This window comes from Procambarus clarkii, chromosome 11 (assembly GCF_040958095.1).
Source record: "Procambarus clarkii isolate CNS0578487 chromosome 11, FALCON_Pclarkii_2.0, whole genome shotgun sequence".
NCBI classification, from domain to species: domain Eukaryota; kingdom Metazoa; phylum Arthropoda; class Malacostraca; order Decapoda; family Cambaridae; genus Procambarus; species Procambarus clarkii.
Window position 1 is genome coordinate 39,448,720 of NC_091160.1, and position 15,000 is coordinate 39,463,719.

General features: G+C 47.9%; 1 protein-coding gene across 1 annotated transcript in view; it reads right to left on the reverse strand.

Annotated features, from left to right (window-relative positions):
- Positions 1–3,364: 3,364 nt before the first annotated feature.
- Positions 3,365–15,000, reverse strand: part of LOC138363671 (perilipin-4-like) — a 68,307-nt gene continuing 56,671 nt past the window's right edge. Inside the window, exon 4 of the mRNA XM_069323050.1 lies at positions 3,365–3,428. Coding sequence (XP_069179151.1) covers positions 3,365–3,428 — 64 coding nt within the window. The remainder of the gene's footprint in view (positions 3,429–15,000) is intronic.

Below are 15,000 nucleotides of genomic sequence, written 5' to 3' on the forward strand. Positions count from 1 at the left end.
TCTGGTCCTCGTGTCCCAGATTCTGGTCCTCATATCCCAGATTCTGGTCCTCGTGTCCCAGCTTCTGGTCCTCATATCCCAGCTCCTGGTCCTCGTGTCCCAGCTTCTGGTCCTTATATCCCAGTTCCTGGTCCTCGTGTCCCAGCTCCTGGGCCTCGTATCCCAGCTCCTGGTTCTCGTATCCCAACTCCTGGTGCACGTATCCCAGCTCCTGGTAGTCGTATCCCAGCTCCTGGTCCTCGTATCCCAGCTCCTGGTCCTCGTATCCCAGCTCCTAGTAGTCGTATCCCAGCTCCTGGTCCTCGTATCCCAGCTCCTGGTAGTCGTATCCCAGCTCCTGGTCCTCGTATCCCAGCTCCTGGTAGTCGTATCCCAGCTCCTGGTCCTCGTATCCCAGCTCCTGGTAGTCGTATCCCAGCTCCTGGTCCTCGTATTCCAGCTCCTGGTCCTCGTATCCCAGCTCCTGGTCCTCGTATCCCAGCTCCTGGTAGTCGTATCCCAGCTCCTGGTCCTCGTATCCCAGCTCCTGGTCCTCGTATCCCAGCTTCTGGAAGTCGTATCCCAGCTCCTGGTCCTCGTATCCCAGCTCCTGGTAGTCGTATCCCAGCTCCTGGTCCTCGTATCCCAGCTCCTGGTAGTCGTATCCCAGCTCCTGGTCCTCGTATCCCAGCTCCTGGTCCTCGTATCCCAGCTCCTGGTCCTCGTATCCCAGCTCCTGGTAGTCGTATCCCAGCTCCTGGTCCTCGTATCCCAGCTCCTGGTCCTTGTATCCCAGCTCCTGGTCCTTGTATCCCAGCTCCTGGTCCTTGTATCCCAGCTCCTGGTCCTCGTATCCCAGCTCCTGGTCCTTGTATCCCAGCTCCTGGTCCTCGTATCCCAGCTCCTGGTCCTCGTATCCCAGCTCCTGGTCCTCGTATCCCAGCTCCTAGTCCTCGTATCCCAGCTCCTTGTCCTCGTATCCCAGCTCCTGGTCCTTGTATCCCAGCTCCTGGTCCTTGTATCCCAGCTCCTGGTCCTTGTATCCCAGCTCCTGGTCCTTGTATCCCAGCTCCTGGTCCTTGTATCCCAGCTCCTGGTAGTCGTATCCCAGCTCCTGGTCCTCGAATCCCAGCTCCTGGTCCTCGTATCCCAGCTCCTGGTTCTCGTATCCCAGCTCCTGGTAGTCGGATCCCAGCTCCTGGTCCTCGTATCCCAGCTCCTGGTCCTCGTATCCCAGCTCCTGGTCCTCGTATCCCAGCTCCTGGTAGTCGTATCCCAGCTCCTGGTCCTCGTATCCCAGCTCCTGGTCCTCGTATCCCAGCTCCTGGTCCTCGTATCCCAGCTCCTGGTCCTTGTATCCCAGCTCCTGGTCCTTGTATCCCAGCTCCTGGTCCTTGTATCCCAGCTCCTGGTCCTTGTATCCCAGCTCCTGGTCCTCGTATCCCAGCTCCTGGTAGTCGTATCCCAGTTCCTGGTCCTCGTATCCCAGCTCCTGGTCCTCGTATCCCAGCTCCTGGTCCTCGTATCCCAGCTCCTGGTAGTCGTATCCCAGCTCCTGGTCCTCGTATCCCAGCTCAGCGTTTTCTCAAAATAATTCCCTTACCTTGTGGTTGGGTTGTGTGGGGTTACATGGATCAACGTCCTCGCGGCCCGGTCTCTGACCTGGCCCCCCCCAACCCTGGTTGGTAGCAGGAGGGAATGGGTAGGAGGAGAGAGAGAGAGAGAGAGAGAGAGAGAGAGAGAGAGAGAGAGAGAGAGAGAGAGAGAGAGAGAGAGAGAGAGAGAGAGAGAGAGAGAGAGAGAGAGAGAGAGAGAGAGAGAGAGAGAGAGAGAGAGAGAGAGAGAGAGAGAGAGAGAGAGAGAGAGAGAGAGAGAGAGAGAGAGAGAGAGAGAGAGAGAGAGAGATAGAGACAGAGAGAGAGAGAGAGAGAGAGAGAGAGAGAGAGAGAGAGAGAGAGAGAGAGAGAGAGAGAGAGAGAGAGAGAGAGAGAGAGAGAGAGAGAGAGGGAGGGAGAGAGATAGAGAGATAGAGAGATAGAGAGATAGAGAGAGAGAGAGACAGAGAGAGGGGAGGGAGTGAGGGAGTGAGGGGAGGCGACGCGGGGTGGCCCGTTGCCATGACGACAGACCTCACAACAAAATGTCTGGATACACGCACGCGCGCACGCACACACGCACACACACACACCTGGTGACTCCCAAACCTTCCCCTTCCACACCTGGTGACCTCCACACCCAAATGGGGTGTGGGAGATGGGGCTAGTTATATATATATGGTAGTTTCCTGCCATATATGACTATATGACAGGAAATGCAGAATAGAGGCGACGAAGAGCAGAGGTGCCATAGGTACAGAGGTCACTGTCCTCCCACAGCACACGTAGAGAGACTGAAGGGGGGGGGGGACAAGGGAACAATAAGATAATAGACTTAATATTGACCAAGACGGACCAAAACGTCTTCGTCTCTCTCACTCTCTAGTGTGAAGTTTTGGTCCACATTGATAAGAGAACTCTGTGTATATGACTATATGACTATATAACTATATATCTCTTCCCAGTGTGACTATACAGCACTTGGAAGTGCCATCAGGCCAGTATAGGAGGTGTCATAAGGTGCCGAAGAGAGAGAGAACAGTGCCACATAACTTGGGACACTCGGGAATCGAACGCCATACCTGTAAGAAGCGAAGCTGTCACTCTACCGACCAGTCCAAGTTGCAACTTGAGTAGTTCCTGTAGGAAGTGTGGGATGAGCCGGGATGGTCCCAGGCAGTTCTCAGTGATCCCATTCACAGGAATGGTCTAAATCAAACGAGGTCAAATGGGGTCAAAAGGAGACATGATCTCGCATACAAAATACTCCGCGACTTCCAGATTAAGTTATTACAAGATGAGCCTGGGCCCCAGCCACAGCCTGGGTAGCAGACTCTCCACCAGTGACGTCAACATCAAACCAGCCAATCAGAAGCAAGATACAAGACTACTCACACCCTCCATCAGTGACGTCAACAACAAACCGGCCAATCAGGAGCAAGATACAAGACTACTCACATCCTCCATCAGTGACGTCAACATCAAACCAGCCAATCAGGAGCAAGATACAAGACTACTCACATCCTCCATCAGTGACGTCAACATCAAACCAGCCAATCAGGAGCAAGATACAAGACTACTCACGCCCTCCACCAGTGACGTCAGCACCGCGAGCAGTCACATACCTGTAGAAGAAACGGAAATAATTAACCAGGAGTTTAAACAACAATAAAACCACAACAACTTGATATATCCATGATTTTTTATTTTTTGTTGGTTCTACCATGGGATCAAACCCTCGGATCTGATCAGACACATGCTTGGCTGAGAGCCGCAGGTTCGATACCATCCTACTGAAGCCTCACATCCTGGTTCAGCTGGTAATGCGTGTGCATAGGTGGCTTAAATCCCCAACTAATTAAATAATTTTAATTACAAATAATAATTAATTTAGTCGTGTACTTTCAATCACAGTGATATCAACATGATTCTGAAATATATATTTATAGAAAGTGCAACTGTAGTTGGGTTTGTTTAGTGTGATCGGCCAGGTTGTTGGTGCTGGCATGTTCCACTACAACCTGAACGATTTGGCCCTGTTGCTCTACAGAGCTCAGAGCATTGACAACGACGTAGAAAATACCAAGTCTACTCCTATCTCAAGTGTTCTTCACAACACCTGACAACACAGACAAACACAAACACTCACTCGCACCTGCCAGTAAGTATATAAGATTTATTATATAATATTATTATAATATTATTTTTTTGTTATGGGAGCAAAGATGGAGAGGCACAGGTTAAGGAAAAGTTATGAAATGTGGAATATAAGTTACTACAGCTGACGGACTGTCCGCCTTGCTGACACAAAGTTACTACAGCTGACGGGCTGTCCACCTTGCTGACACAAAGTTACTACAGCAGGCGGACTGTCCGCCTTGCTGACACGATACACAACTCTGTGACTCAGCTAAGCTTGATCTCTTCTGCCAGTTAGCTGTCAAGTGTCAGCAAGTGTCCTCACATGTATCACAACACATGTTGATATGTGTAAATTAGTTATTTGACCACATATTGGTCACAAACCCAGTGTCAAACTCATTCTCAAGTAGATACAATCGACTTGAGAATGGTCCAGGACGGACCGAAACGTCGTCGTCGTCGTCCCTTCACCTTCTAGTGTGTGGTCTGGTCAACATACGTCAGCCACGTTATTGTGACTCATCGTCAACAACTCAGAGGTTTCAAGAACCAGGGCCAGGAATGTTGGACAGTTCCAACACCTAATTACTAATCCCTAATACATTCGGATGTATTTCCTGTACTAGGCTTCATAATCATCCAATACTCATTTACTAATCCTTAGTACAACAGGATGTATTTCCTGTACTAGGCTTCATAATCATACAATACTCCTTTACTAATCCTTAGTACAACAGGATGTATTTCCTGTACTAGGCGACATAATCATCCAATACTCATTTACTAATCCTTAGTACAACAGGATGTATTTCCTGTACTAGGCTTCATAATCATACAATACTCATTTACTAATCCTTAGTACAACAGGATGTATTTCCTGCACTAGGCAACATAATTAACTAGCACTAACTACTAATCCGTAGTTTAATGATACTGAATTCATTTCATTAGGATGTGGAGCGCCATATAATTTGTCCTAGAAATCGTGGAAATGTTCCATCAGTCAGCTAGCCACGGGGAATCATTTCATATATTAACAGATCGAGTAGAATCTAGCCTTATTTTGCCCCCTTTTTAATAAGGATAATCGCTTATTAATAGATTCATCTCTTAGTAAATCTATCATGTTTTACTGGAATTAATTCATACAGCTACGATTAGCTGTACCAGTGAACAGAATTATAAACCGTATCTCCACTCTAAATCTTTTCTCGTTCATTTAATAGCGTCTAAATTAATTGACTGCATTACGAGAAAATAATTGTTGCACCATAATACATTTATTTATGACGTAAATATTCGTCATAACGAATTTCCTTCCATAGTATTATACTCGGGATCCCTGCTTTGGGAGCTATTGCGCATGCGCCACCCCGAGGAGGAAGCAGAGAGAGAGGGACGCCGCCATTGTGCAAGTGTCCTGAAGTTTGCTTATCGACATCGGTCTAAATCTGGAGCATCTGGCTACCTACAGGCTCCAGATCGATTCTGCAACTTCAATTTTTTACGGACACCACGTTCGGCAGGGAAGAGAAGTATCCTTTAATGATTTTACAGGTTTTAAAATTGAATTAGGTTATTCCCCTGACGTGACGATGCGAGGCAACAAATCACTTGACGTAAGTGAACTACAGATCGCCAAATCCATTTAGAATTTACTATTAAATTAATTCTAGGGTTTTGGAGTGGAATTTACATAATATTTATATTTCATCTGGATGCTGTTGTTGTTGTTGTTAAAGATTTGCTACCTAGAACAAAAAGTTCCAAGTAGCACGGGCTATGGTGAGCCCCGTGTAGTGCCGGCGTATGCGAGACATCAACGTCTACCTAATTCACCATTACATATTAATAGAATCTTTAGAATTTAATTGCATTTAATCATAGAGACCAATAAGCCACTAATTCTCTCAGTCAGAAGAATATTCTGGTCCTTCGAGCATATTAGAATTGTACATTATTTTATTAGCATATAATCTAAGAGCCAGATTTCCCCACAAGGAAAATCCCCCCCAACCCAAACCCTAAATTACAGGTAAATTTCCCTACTGGAAGTACCAGGTAAAATATTGGGAAAAGATAAGATTAACCAGAGACTTGTGAAGTATCAGAAAGAGGAAGGGAAGTATAACACCAGACAACATGGGTATAACACCCACTGAGGGCCCCATGCTGCTGGAGCCCTCATATACCACCATATAACACCAGACAACATGGGTATAACACCCACTGAGGGCCCCATGCTGCTGGAGCCCTCATATACCACCATATAACACCAGACAACATGGGTATAACACCCACTGAGGGCCCCATGCTGCTGGAGCCCTCATATACAACCATATACCACCAGACAACATGGGTATAACACCCACTGAGGGCCCCATGCTGCTGGAGCCCTCATATACCACCATATAACACCAGACAACATGGGTATAACACCCACTGAGGGCCCCATGCTGCTGGAGCCCTCATCTAACACCATATAACACCAGACAACATGGGTATAACACCCACTGAGGGCCCCATGCTGCTGGAGCCCTCATCTACCACCATATAACCAACGCAATGTCGAGTAAAGATCAGTGTAATATAGTGCTCAGAGATGTTTCACAAGCTTGCGACAAACTGTGGCACACAGGCCTAAAATATAAGATGTCTGGGCTAGGGCTTCCTGAGAGATTTACTGCTACTCTCTGCAGCTTTATAGACAACAGAACTGCTAGGCTTAATATCGGCAGCTACTTGGGTGACGGTAATAGAACTGAAAAGTGGAGTGCCACAAGGAAGCTGCCTCTCTCCCACTCTATTCAACATATATACAGCTGACCTACCCCAACCCCAACATGGAGAATACATCACATACACTGACGATGTCACCCAAATAATATACCAACCGGGCCCATCAAAGCCGCTACTAGCCGACAAGACCAAGGCGGCAATTGAACTCATAAACAATGAGAAGCAATGGAAAATTAGCACCAACAAAAGTTCCAGATAATACACATTGCGAAAAGAAACCCGGACCCCATCATCCTTGATAACCATCCGATCCAATATGCGGAGGTCGGCAGAATACTGGGACTTATGATAAATAGAACAGGGATACAAATTCATGTAAGGGACCGACTAAACAAAGCCAAAGCAGCCTTAGGAAAAATGAGGAGATTCCGAAGCCTCAGTACTAACATTCAGATCCACCTATATAAGGCTCTAGTTGGGCCGCATCTAGAGTATCCCCCAGTACCACTACACACCATAAAGAAAACTAACATGCAGAAACTGCAAGCAGTACAAAATAAGGCGCTAAGGAGAGCAGCAAAACACCGTCCACCATATGCAGGCGATGAGTCACAATAACGTGGCTGAAGTATGTTGACCAGACCACACACTAGAAGTTGAAGGGACGACGACGTTTCGGCCCGTCCTGGACTATTCTCAATCATCGACTTGAGAATGGTCCAGGACGGACCGAAACGTCGTCGTCCCTTCAACTTGTAGTGTGTGGTCTGGTCAACACCGTCCACCATATGATCAGCCAATCAGATCACAGGGGATATTCACGAGGTATATATCAAAATATATATATATATAAATATATATATATATATCTATATATTTTGATATATATATCACAACATAATATGACTCGGAACAATGAATAAATTGGATAAGTTTAGATTTTGGAAAGACCTGGGTAAATACTGGTTCAGTAACAAGGTTGCCGATTTGTGGAACCAATTACCGAGTAATATAATAAACGTAGCTTGCGGTTACCTTAGGTTGATTATGGGGGGCTACGTCCCCGCGGCCCGGTCTCCGACCAGGCCTCCTGGTTGCTGGACTGGTCAACCAGGCTGTTGGACGCGGCTGCTCGCAACCTGACGTATGAGTCACAGCCTGGTTGATCAGGTGTCCTTTGGAGGTGTTTATCCAGTTCTCTCTTGAACACTGTGAGGGGTCGGCCAGTTATGCCCCTTATGTGTAGTGGAAGCGTGTTGAACAGTCTCGGGCCTCTGATGTTGATAGTTCTCTCTTGAACACTGTGAGGGGTCGGCCAGTTATGTCCCTTATGTGTAGTGGAAGCGTGTTGAACAGTCTCGGGCCTCTGATGTTGATAGTTCTCTCTTGAACACTGTGAGGGGTCTGCCAGTTATGTCCCTTATGTGTAGTGGAAGCGTGTTGAACAGTCTCGGGCCTCTGATGTTGATAGTTCTCTCTTGAACACTGTGAGGGTTCGGCCAGTTATGCCCCTTATGTGTAGTGGAAGCGTGTTGAACAGTCTCAGGCCTCTGATGTTGATAGTTCTCTCTTGAACACTGTGAGGGGTCGGCCAGTTATGCCCCTTATGTGTAGTGGAAGCGTGTTGAACAGTCTCGGGCCTCTGATGTTGATAGAGTTCTCTCTCAGAGTACCTGTTGCACCTCTGCTCTTCAACGGGGGTATTCTGCACATCCTGCCATGCCTTCTGGTCTCATGTGATGTTATTTCTGTGTGCAGGTTTGGGACCAGCCCCTCTAATATTGTCCACATGTACATAATTATGTATCTCTCCCGGCCGTACGATCCCTTGATTGTTTCAAGCGCCGGCTAAACATACGAATGAATTTGGCTGGATATAGACAGGAGCCGTCACGAATGTATCTTTGATTTTCATGTTCTTATGTTCTACCTATCATAACTCTCACCATATTTCCCCCGTGTCCGAGACCTTCCTTCTACCTGTGCCTGATCAACCAGGCTGTGACTCATACGTCAGGCTGCGAGCAGCCGCGTCTAACAGCCTGGTTGATCAGTCCAGCAACCAGGAGGCCTGGTCGACGACCGGGCCGCGGGGACACTAAGCCCCGGAAGCACCTCAAGGTAACCTCAAGGTAAGGTGCCTCTCTATCCTCTTTTCCTCCCCCCCCCCCCTCCCCCCCACATAGAATCTTGATAGAGTCGCAGGGGGCTCGCGGGCTCTACCAGGGCACACCACTCATGACTCTCCCTCATGCTATTAGCAACTTAAAGGAACCCCGTGGTAATGTTGTTAGGCTCCGTCCGCCCACAGGGAAGATGTGTGTGTGTGTGTGTGTGTGTGTGTGTGTGTGTGTGTGTGTGTGTGTGTGTGTGTGTGTGTGTGTGTGTGTGTGTGTGTGTGAGAGAGAGAAAGAGACAGAGAGAGAGAGAGACAGAGAGAGAGAGAGAGAGAGAGAGAGAGAGAGAGAGAGAGAGAGAGAGAGAGAGAGAGAGAGAGAGAGAGAGAGAGAGAGAGAGAGAGAGAGAGAGAGAAAACACGTGGAAAAAGAAGACAGGATTGTTGAGTCTTATCTGGAGGTCATTTAACTTTTTCCACTGGAGCCGAGTGGAGTTGGTGGTGCTGTTCCCCCTAAGCACTCCTGGGCGTCTGCTGTGGCCAGCAGCGTGATCACCTTGCACTTACCTCCTTCAATACCACTAACCACGTCTCACACCATAACTCCAAGCTTCCCCTAAGTCATTCCCCTGAGCATCTCTCAATTGCTCGCTCTATTTTATTTATCTCAACAGCCTCTTGTTATCTGAGGACATCGATAACAAGTCTATTTCCGGGATTAAAATTCACCAATCACAATGAGGCGGGACCAAAGAGCCAGAGCTCAACCCCCGCAAGCACAAATAGGTGAGTACATACCTGTGAATGACAAATTCTTTCAATTAAATTCTGCTTTCTAGTATCTAGAAAGTATCTAGAGAGCCGGTCGGCCGAGCGGACAGCACGCTGGACTTGTGATCCTGTAGTCCTGGGTTCGATCCCAGGTGCCGGCGAGAAACAATGGGGAGAATTTCACCTTATGCCCCTGTTACCTAGCAGTAAAATAGGTACCTGGGTGTTAGTCAGCTGTCACGGGCTGCTTCCTGGGGGTGTGGAGGCCTGGTCGAGGACCGGGCCGCGGGGACACTAAAAAGCCCCGAAATCATCTCAAAGATAACCTCAAAGACAAGATCTAGGTCCACCCACACCCATATCCTATCACCCCCTAGCCTGGTTCTTTTATACAAACAGCAATCACAATAGCCTGATATATCAACTGAACGCAGGTCGTGGCGCAGTCGACTAAGGTGCGTCTGGGACCATCCCGGATGTAGGTTCGAACCCTTATCACGACCCTTATGGATTTGTTCAGTCGGCACGAGGCAGAAACAAATGGGCAAAGTTTCTTTCACCCTGAATGCCCCTGCTACCTAGCAGTAAATAGGTACCTGGGAGTTAGTCAGCTGTCACGAGCTGCTTCCTGGGGGTGGAGGCCTGGTCGAGGACCGGGCCGCGGGGACACTAAAAGCCCCGAAATCATCTCAAGATAACCTCTCAAGATATGTTACTAAGCCGCTTCCTGAGCAGGACCGGGCCGCGGGGACACTAAAAGCCCCGAAATCATCTCAAGATAACCTCTCAAGATATGTTACTAAGCCGCTTCCTGAGCAGGACCGGGCCGCGGGGACACTAAAAGCCCCGAAATCATCTCAAGATAACCTCTCAAGATATGTTACTAAGCCGCTTCCTGAGCAGGACCGGGCCGCGGGGACACTAAAAGCCCCGAAATCATTTTCAAGATAACCTCTCAAGATATGTTACTAAGCCGCTTCCTGAGCAACACAGTGTCGACAGTCTCCTGGAAGTCTAGAATAAAGCCGTCTACCCTGGAGGGCCAGAGCCCTAATCTACACAGTAAAATAACAACATACTGGAGTGAACGATATGGAACATTATATTAAATTATCAGGGAGAAAGCGCCAAACCATTACGACTATATAGCACTTGGAAGGGATCAGGATAACGATTGGGGATGGGACGGGGGAAAGGAATGGTCCCCAACCGCTTGGACGGTCGGGGATTGAACGCCGACCTGCATGTTCAACGTCCTCCCAGCGAGCATAAGAAATATTGCCGGAACATCTTCAAGAGGAAACTAGATTGTTTCCTCCAAGGAGTGCCGGACCAGCCGGGCTGTGGTGGGTATGTGGGCCTGCTAGCGGGCCGCTCCAAGCAACAGCCTGGTGGACCAAACTCTCACAAGTCAGTAGAAGAACTCCCAGAACCCCATCAACCAGGTATCAACCAGGTAACTGGTGCAATCTTTGCTGTCTTCCGTTAGTCTGGTACCTGGTTGATACCTGGTTGATCGCTGGTTCATACCTGGTTATACCTGGTCACCTGGTAGCTTTCGCGTCTCCTGGTACTGGTACCAGGTACCTAGTCTGTTATCTAGATATCTGGTCTGGTACCTGGTTGATACCTGGTTGATACCTGGTTGATAGCTGGTTCATACCTGGTCACCTGGTAGCTTTCGCGTCTCCTGGTACTGGTACCAGGTACCTAGTCTGTTATCTAGATATCTGGTCTGGTACCTGGTTGATACCTGGTACCTGATGCCTGGTTACCTGGTAGCTCTCGCGTCTCGAATGAGTTCCTGTGAATCTGCATAAATGATTTTTTTTAAGGTTTCAGCTCATTCTCAGTTGACAAGACGAAGTCTTACTGGGTCTGAGAGCCTCTTCACTTGCTCTTACGATATTCTCCAAGAGCCAAACTCGACCTTGCCCCCCCCCCCCCCCGACCCTGACAATGCTCCCTCAGCAGTGAAACCCTCTTAGATACCGTCTGTTATCATTACAAAACTCTGAACAAGGTCACAGCTTCACTCTTAATCACGTCCTGCTGCTATCTGCCTCTTGGCTGGCAAGCAGCTTGGGCAAGGATATATGTCTTTATCTTGTACGTAAGTTTTCTAACTGTGGTTCCTCTTCACTGCTCAGTACAGGACTGCTGGACCTCCTCCGGGTCCGCGTGTAGGTATCCCGTAGCTGCAATATCCGGGGCCCTCCAGCCGACCAATCACAGCTCGCCCTGCACCGCTAGCCCAACCAATCAGAGCAGACATTTTTTTCCCGCCCAAAACAAAAGTTGTTTACCCCGTCTTTTCCCCCGTCCGGAACCTTGCACAACAGACCGATAAAACAAAAATTTTAATGTTCCTTGAAGGGAGTCTATGTAAAGAAAATCAATTTAGGCCTCAAATACAGGCGAATATTATTTGCATCTCATTAAGACGGCCATCTGGAGACTGGTGGTGGTGGCTGTGTGTACTCGCTTAGTTGTGCTTGCTGGGGTTGAGCTCTGGCTCTTGGGTCCCGCCTCTCAACTGTCAATCAACTGGTGTACAGGTTCCTGAGCCTACTGGGCTCTATCATATCTACATTTGAAACTGTGTATGGAGTCAGCCTCCACCACATTACTGCCTAATGCATTCCATTTGTTAACTACTCTGACACTGAAAACGTTCTTTCTAACGTCCCTGTGGCTCATTTGGGTACTCAGTCTCCACCTGTGTCCCCTTGTTCGTGTTCCACCCGTGTTAAATAATCCATCCTTATCCACCCTGTCAATTCCCCTGAGAATTTTGTATGTGGTGATCATGTGCAGACGAGAAGTCACAATAACGTGGCAGAAATATGTTGACCAGACCACACACTAGAAAGTGAAGGGACGACGACGTTTGGGTCCGTCCTGGACCATTCTCAAGTCGATTGTGATCGTCATGATCATGTCTCACCGAGCACTTCTGTCTTCCAGCGACGTGAGGTGTAGTTCACTCAGCCTTTCCTCTTAACTCGTGCCCCTTAGTTCTGGGACTAGCCTAATCCCTAGGTCTAGGGACTAGGGGACTGTATTCACCTAGTTGTATTCACCTAGTTGTGTTTGCGGTGGTTGAGCTTTGCTCTTCCGGCCCGCCTCTTAACTGTCAATCAACTGTTTACTAACTACTTTTTTTTCTCTCCACACCACACACACACACCCCAGGAAGCAGACCTTGACAGCTGACTAACTCCCAAGTACCTATTTCCTGCTAGGTAACAGGGGCATTCAGGGGTAAAAGAAACTTTGCCCTTTGTTTCTGCCTCGTGCGGGAATCGAACCCGCGCCACAGAATTGCGAGTCCTGCGCGCTATCCACCAGGCTACCAGGCCCCTATATATGTGTGTGTGTGTGTGTGTGTGTGTGTGTGTGTGTGTGTGTGTGTGTGTGTGTGTGTGTGTGTGTGTGTGTACGTGCACGTACACATGTGTGCGTGGTGTTGGGAAGAGGGGCAGGGAGTGATGGCCATGCATGATGCCTCCAGATCTTCCAGATCAATGTATGCGATGCTGTTTCCTGACGTGAGGCTCTCTTGGGTCCTGTCCCTGGCCTCTCCCATCTTTCTCCCTGCATCACCTGAGGGGCCTTGGGGGTTCCCTGTCTCTCTCCTCCTGCTCGCCTCCTCCAGCCGGGCTCTGATCTCCACATTCTGAGTGTTACAAAAGGTTAGGAGACCCCCTCTTCCTTCGCTGGGAGACCCCCTCTTCCTTCGCTAGGAGAACCCCTCTTCCTTCGCTGGGCTTTTTCCTTTTGATCTCACCTTCGATATAGGCTAATTATAGGCTAATTATAATTCGATATAGGCCTATATCGCCTTCGATATAGGCTAATTTACCTCCCGGGAACACGTGTGTGTGTGTCTGTATCAGTCTGTGTCTTCGTGTCTGTGTTTATGTCTCGTGTGTCTGTGTCTGAGCGACGCTTCAGTACCTTCTCTTGTCTGTTTGGTTAGACAACGTAGTTTTCCACCCAACGCCAAAGACATTGTGAGTTTTCCCCATTTCCCGCCAAAACCAAAGATACGACCAACATTTCCCGCCAAAACCAAAGATACGACTAACATTTCCCGCCAAAACCAAAGATACGACCAACATTTCCCGCCAAAACCAAAGATACGACTAACATTTCCCGCCAAAACCAAAGATACGACTAACATTTCCCGCCAAAACCAAAGATACGACTAACATTTCCCGCCAAAACCAAAGATACGACCAACATTTCCCGCCAAAACCAAAGGTACGACCAACATTTCCCGCCAAAACCAAAGGTACGACTAACATTTCCCGCCAAAACCAAAGATACGACTAACATTTCCCGCCAAAACTAAAAGCTACGACCTCGTCATTTTTTTTTCCGGAATGCGTCAATGAACAATGAAAGTCCATTTACCCCGAAAATCAGACATATTTCCCGCCAAAACCAATATATATATGATGCCACCGCAGTTCCCGCCATAATCAAAGATAGGAACGTTCAATTTTTCCCGCGAAAATCACATATAAATATATATATACTCCCCCGCCACATTTCATGGCGGTATTTAATACACGTACGTCGCATTCCATGGAAAAAAAAAAATCTAATATATGATGTCGTTACATTTGCAGTAACCAAAAAAAAATCCAATCATATTCAGTATCAAAATTTAATTTACGATCATTTCCCTTCTAAATCTAAATTAGAAAGGTTCAATATTGATGGCCGCCGCCCCCCCCTTTCGCCACGTCAAGGGAGGGGGGGTTAATAATAATTGATGCAGGCGACGATAAAATCAAATTATGTTTCCAATCATCAATTTTTTGGGGGGTTGATAACTTGCCCAATTTACCCAAATTAAGGATTGATTGACAAGTTACTCAACTGTACGTACACACACACACACACACACACACACACACACACACACACACACAGCGTACTCTACACTGGCGAAAATTAGAACTTCATTCAGAAACCTAAATGAGGAGGCTTTTAGGGCGCTTTACACTGCCTACGTGAGACCCGTCTTAGAGTATGCCGCGCCATCATGGAGCCCCCACCTGAAGAAACACATAAAGAAACTGGAGAAGGTTCAGAGGTTTGCGACGAGGCTTGTCCCAGAGCTACGAGGGATGGGATATGAAGAGCGGCTGAAGGAACTGAACCTTACGACACTAGAGAAAAGAAGGGAGAGAGGAGATATGATAGGGACATATAAAATACTCAGGGGAATTGACAAAGTGGAAATAGATGAAATGTTCACACGTAATAATAACAGAACGAGGGGACATGGGTGGAAACTGGAAACTCAGATGAGTCACAGAGATGTTAGGAAGTTTTCTTTTAGCGTGAGAGTAGTGGAAAAATGGAATGCACTTGGGGAACAGGTTGTGGAAGCAAATACTATTCATACTTTTAAAACTAGGTATGATAGGGAAATGGGACAGGAGTCATTGCTGTAAACAACCGATAGCTAGAAAGGCGGGATCCAAGAGTCAATGCTCGATCCTGCAAGCACATATAGGTGAGTACATATAGGTGAGTACACACACACGCACACACACACACACGCACACACACACACACACACACACACACACACACACACACACACACACACACACACACACACACGTAAGGGAGGGAGGG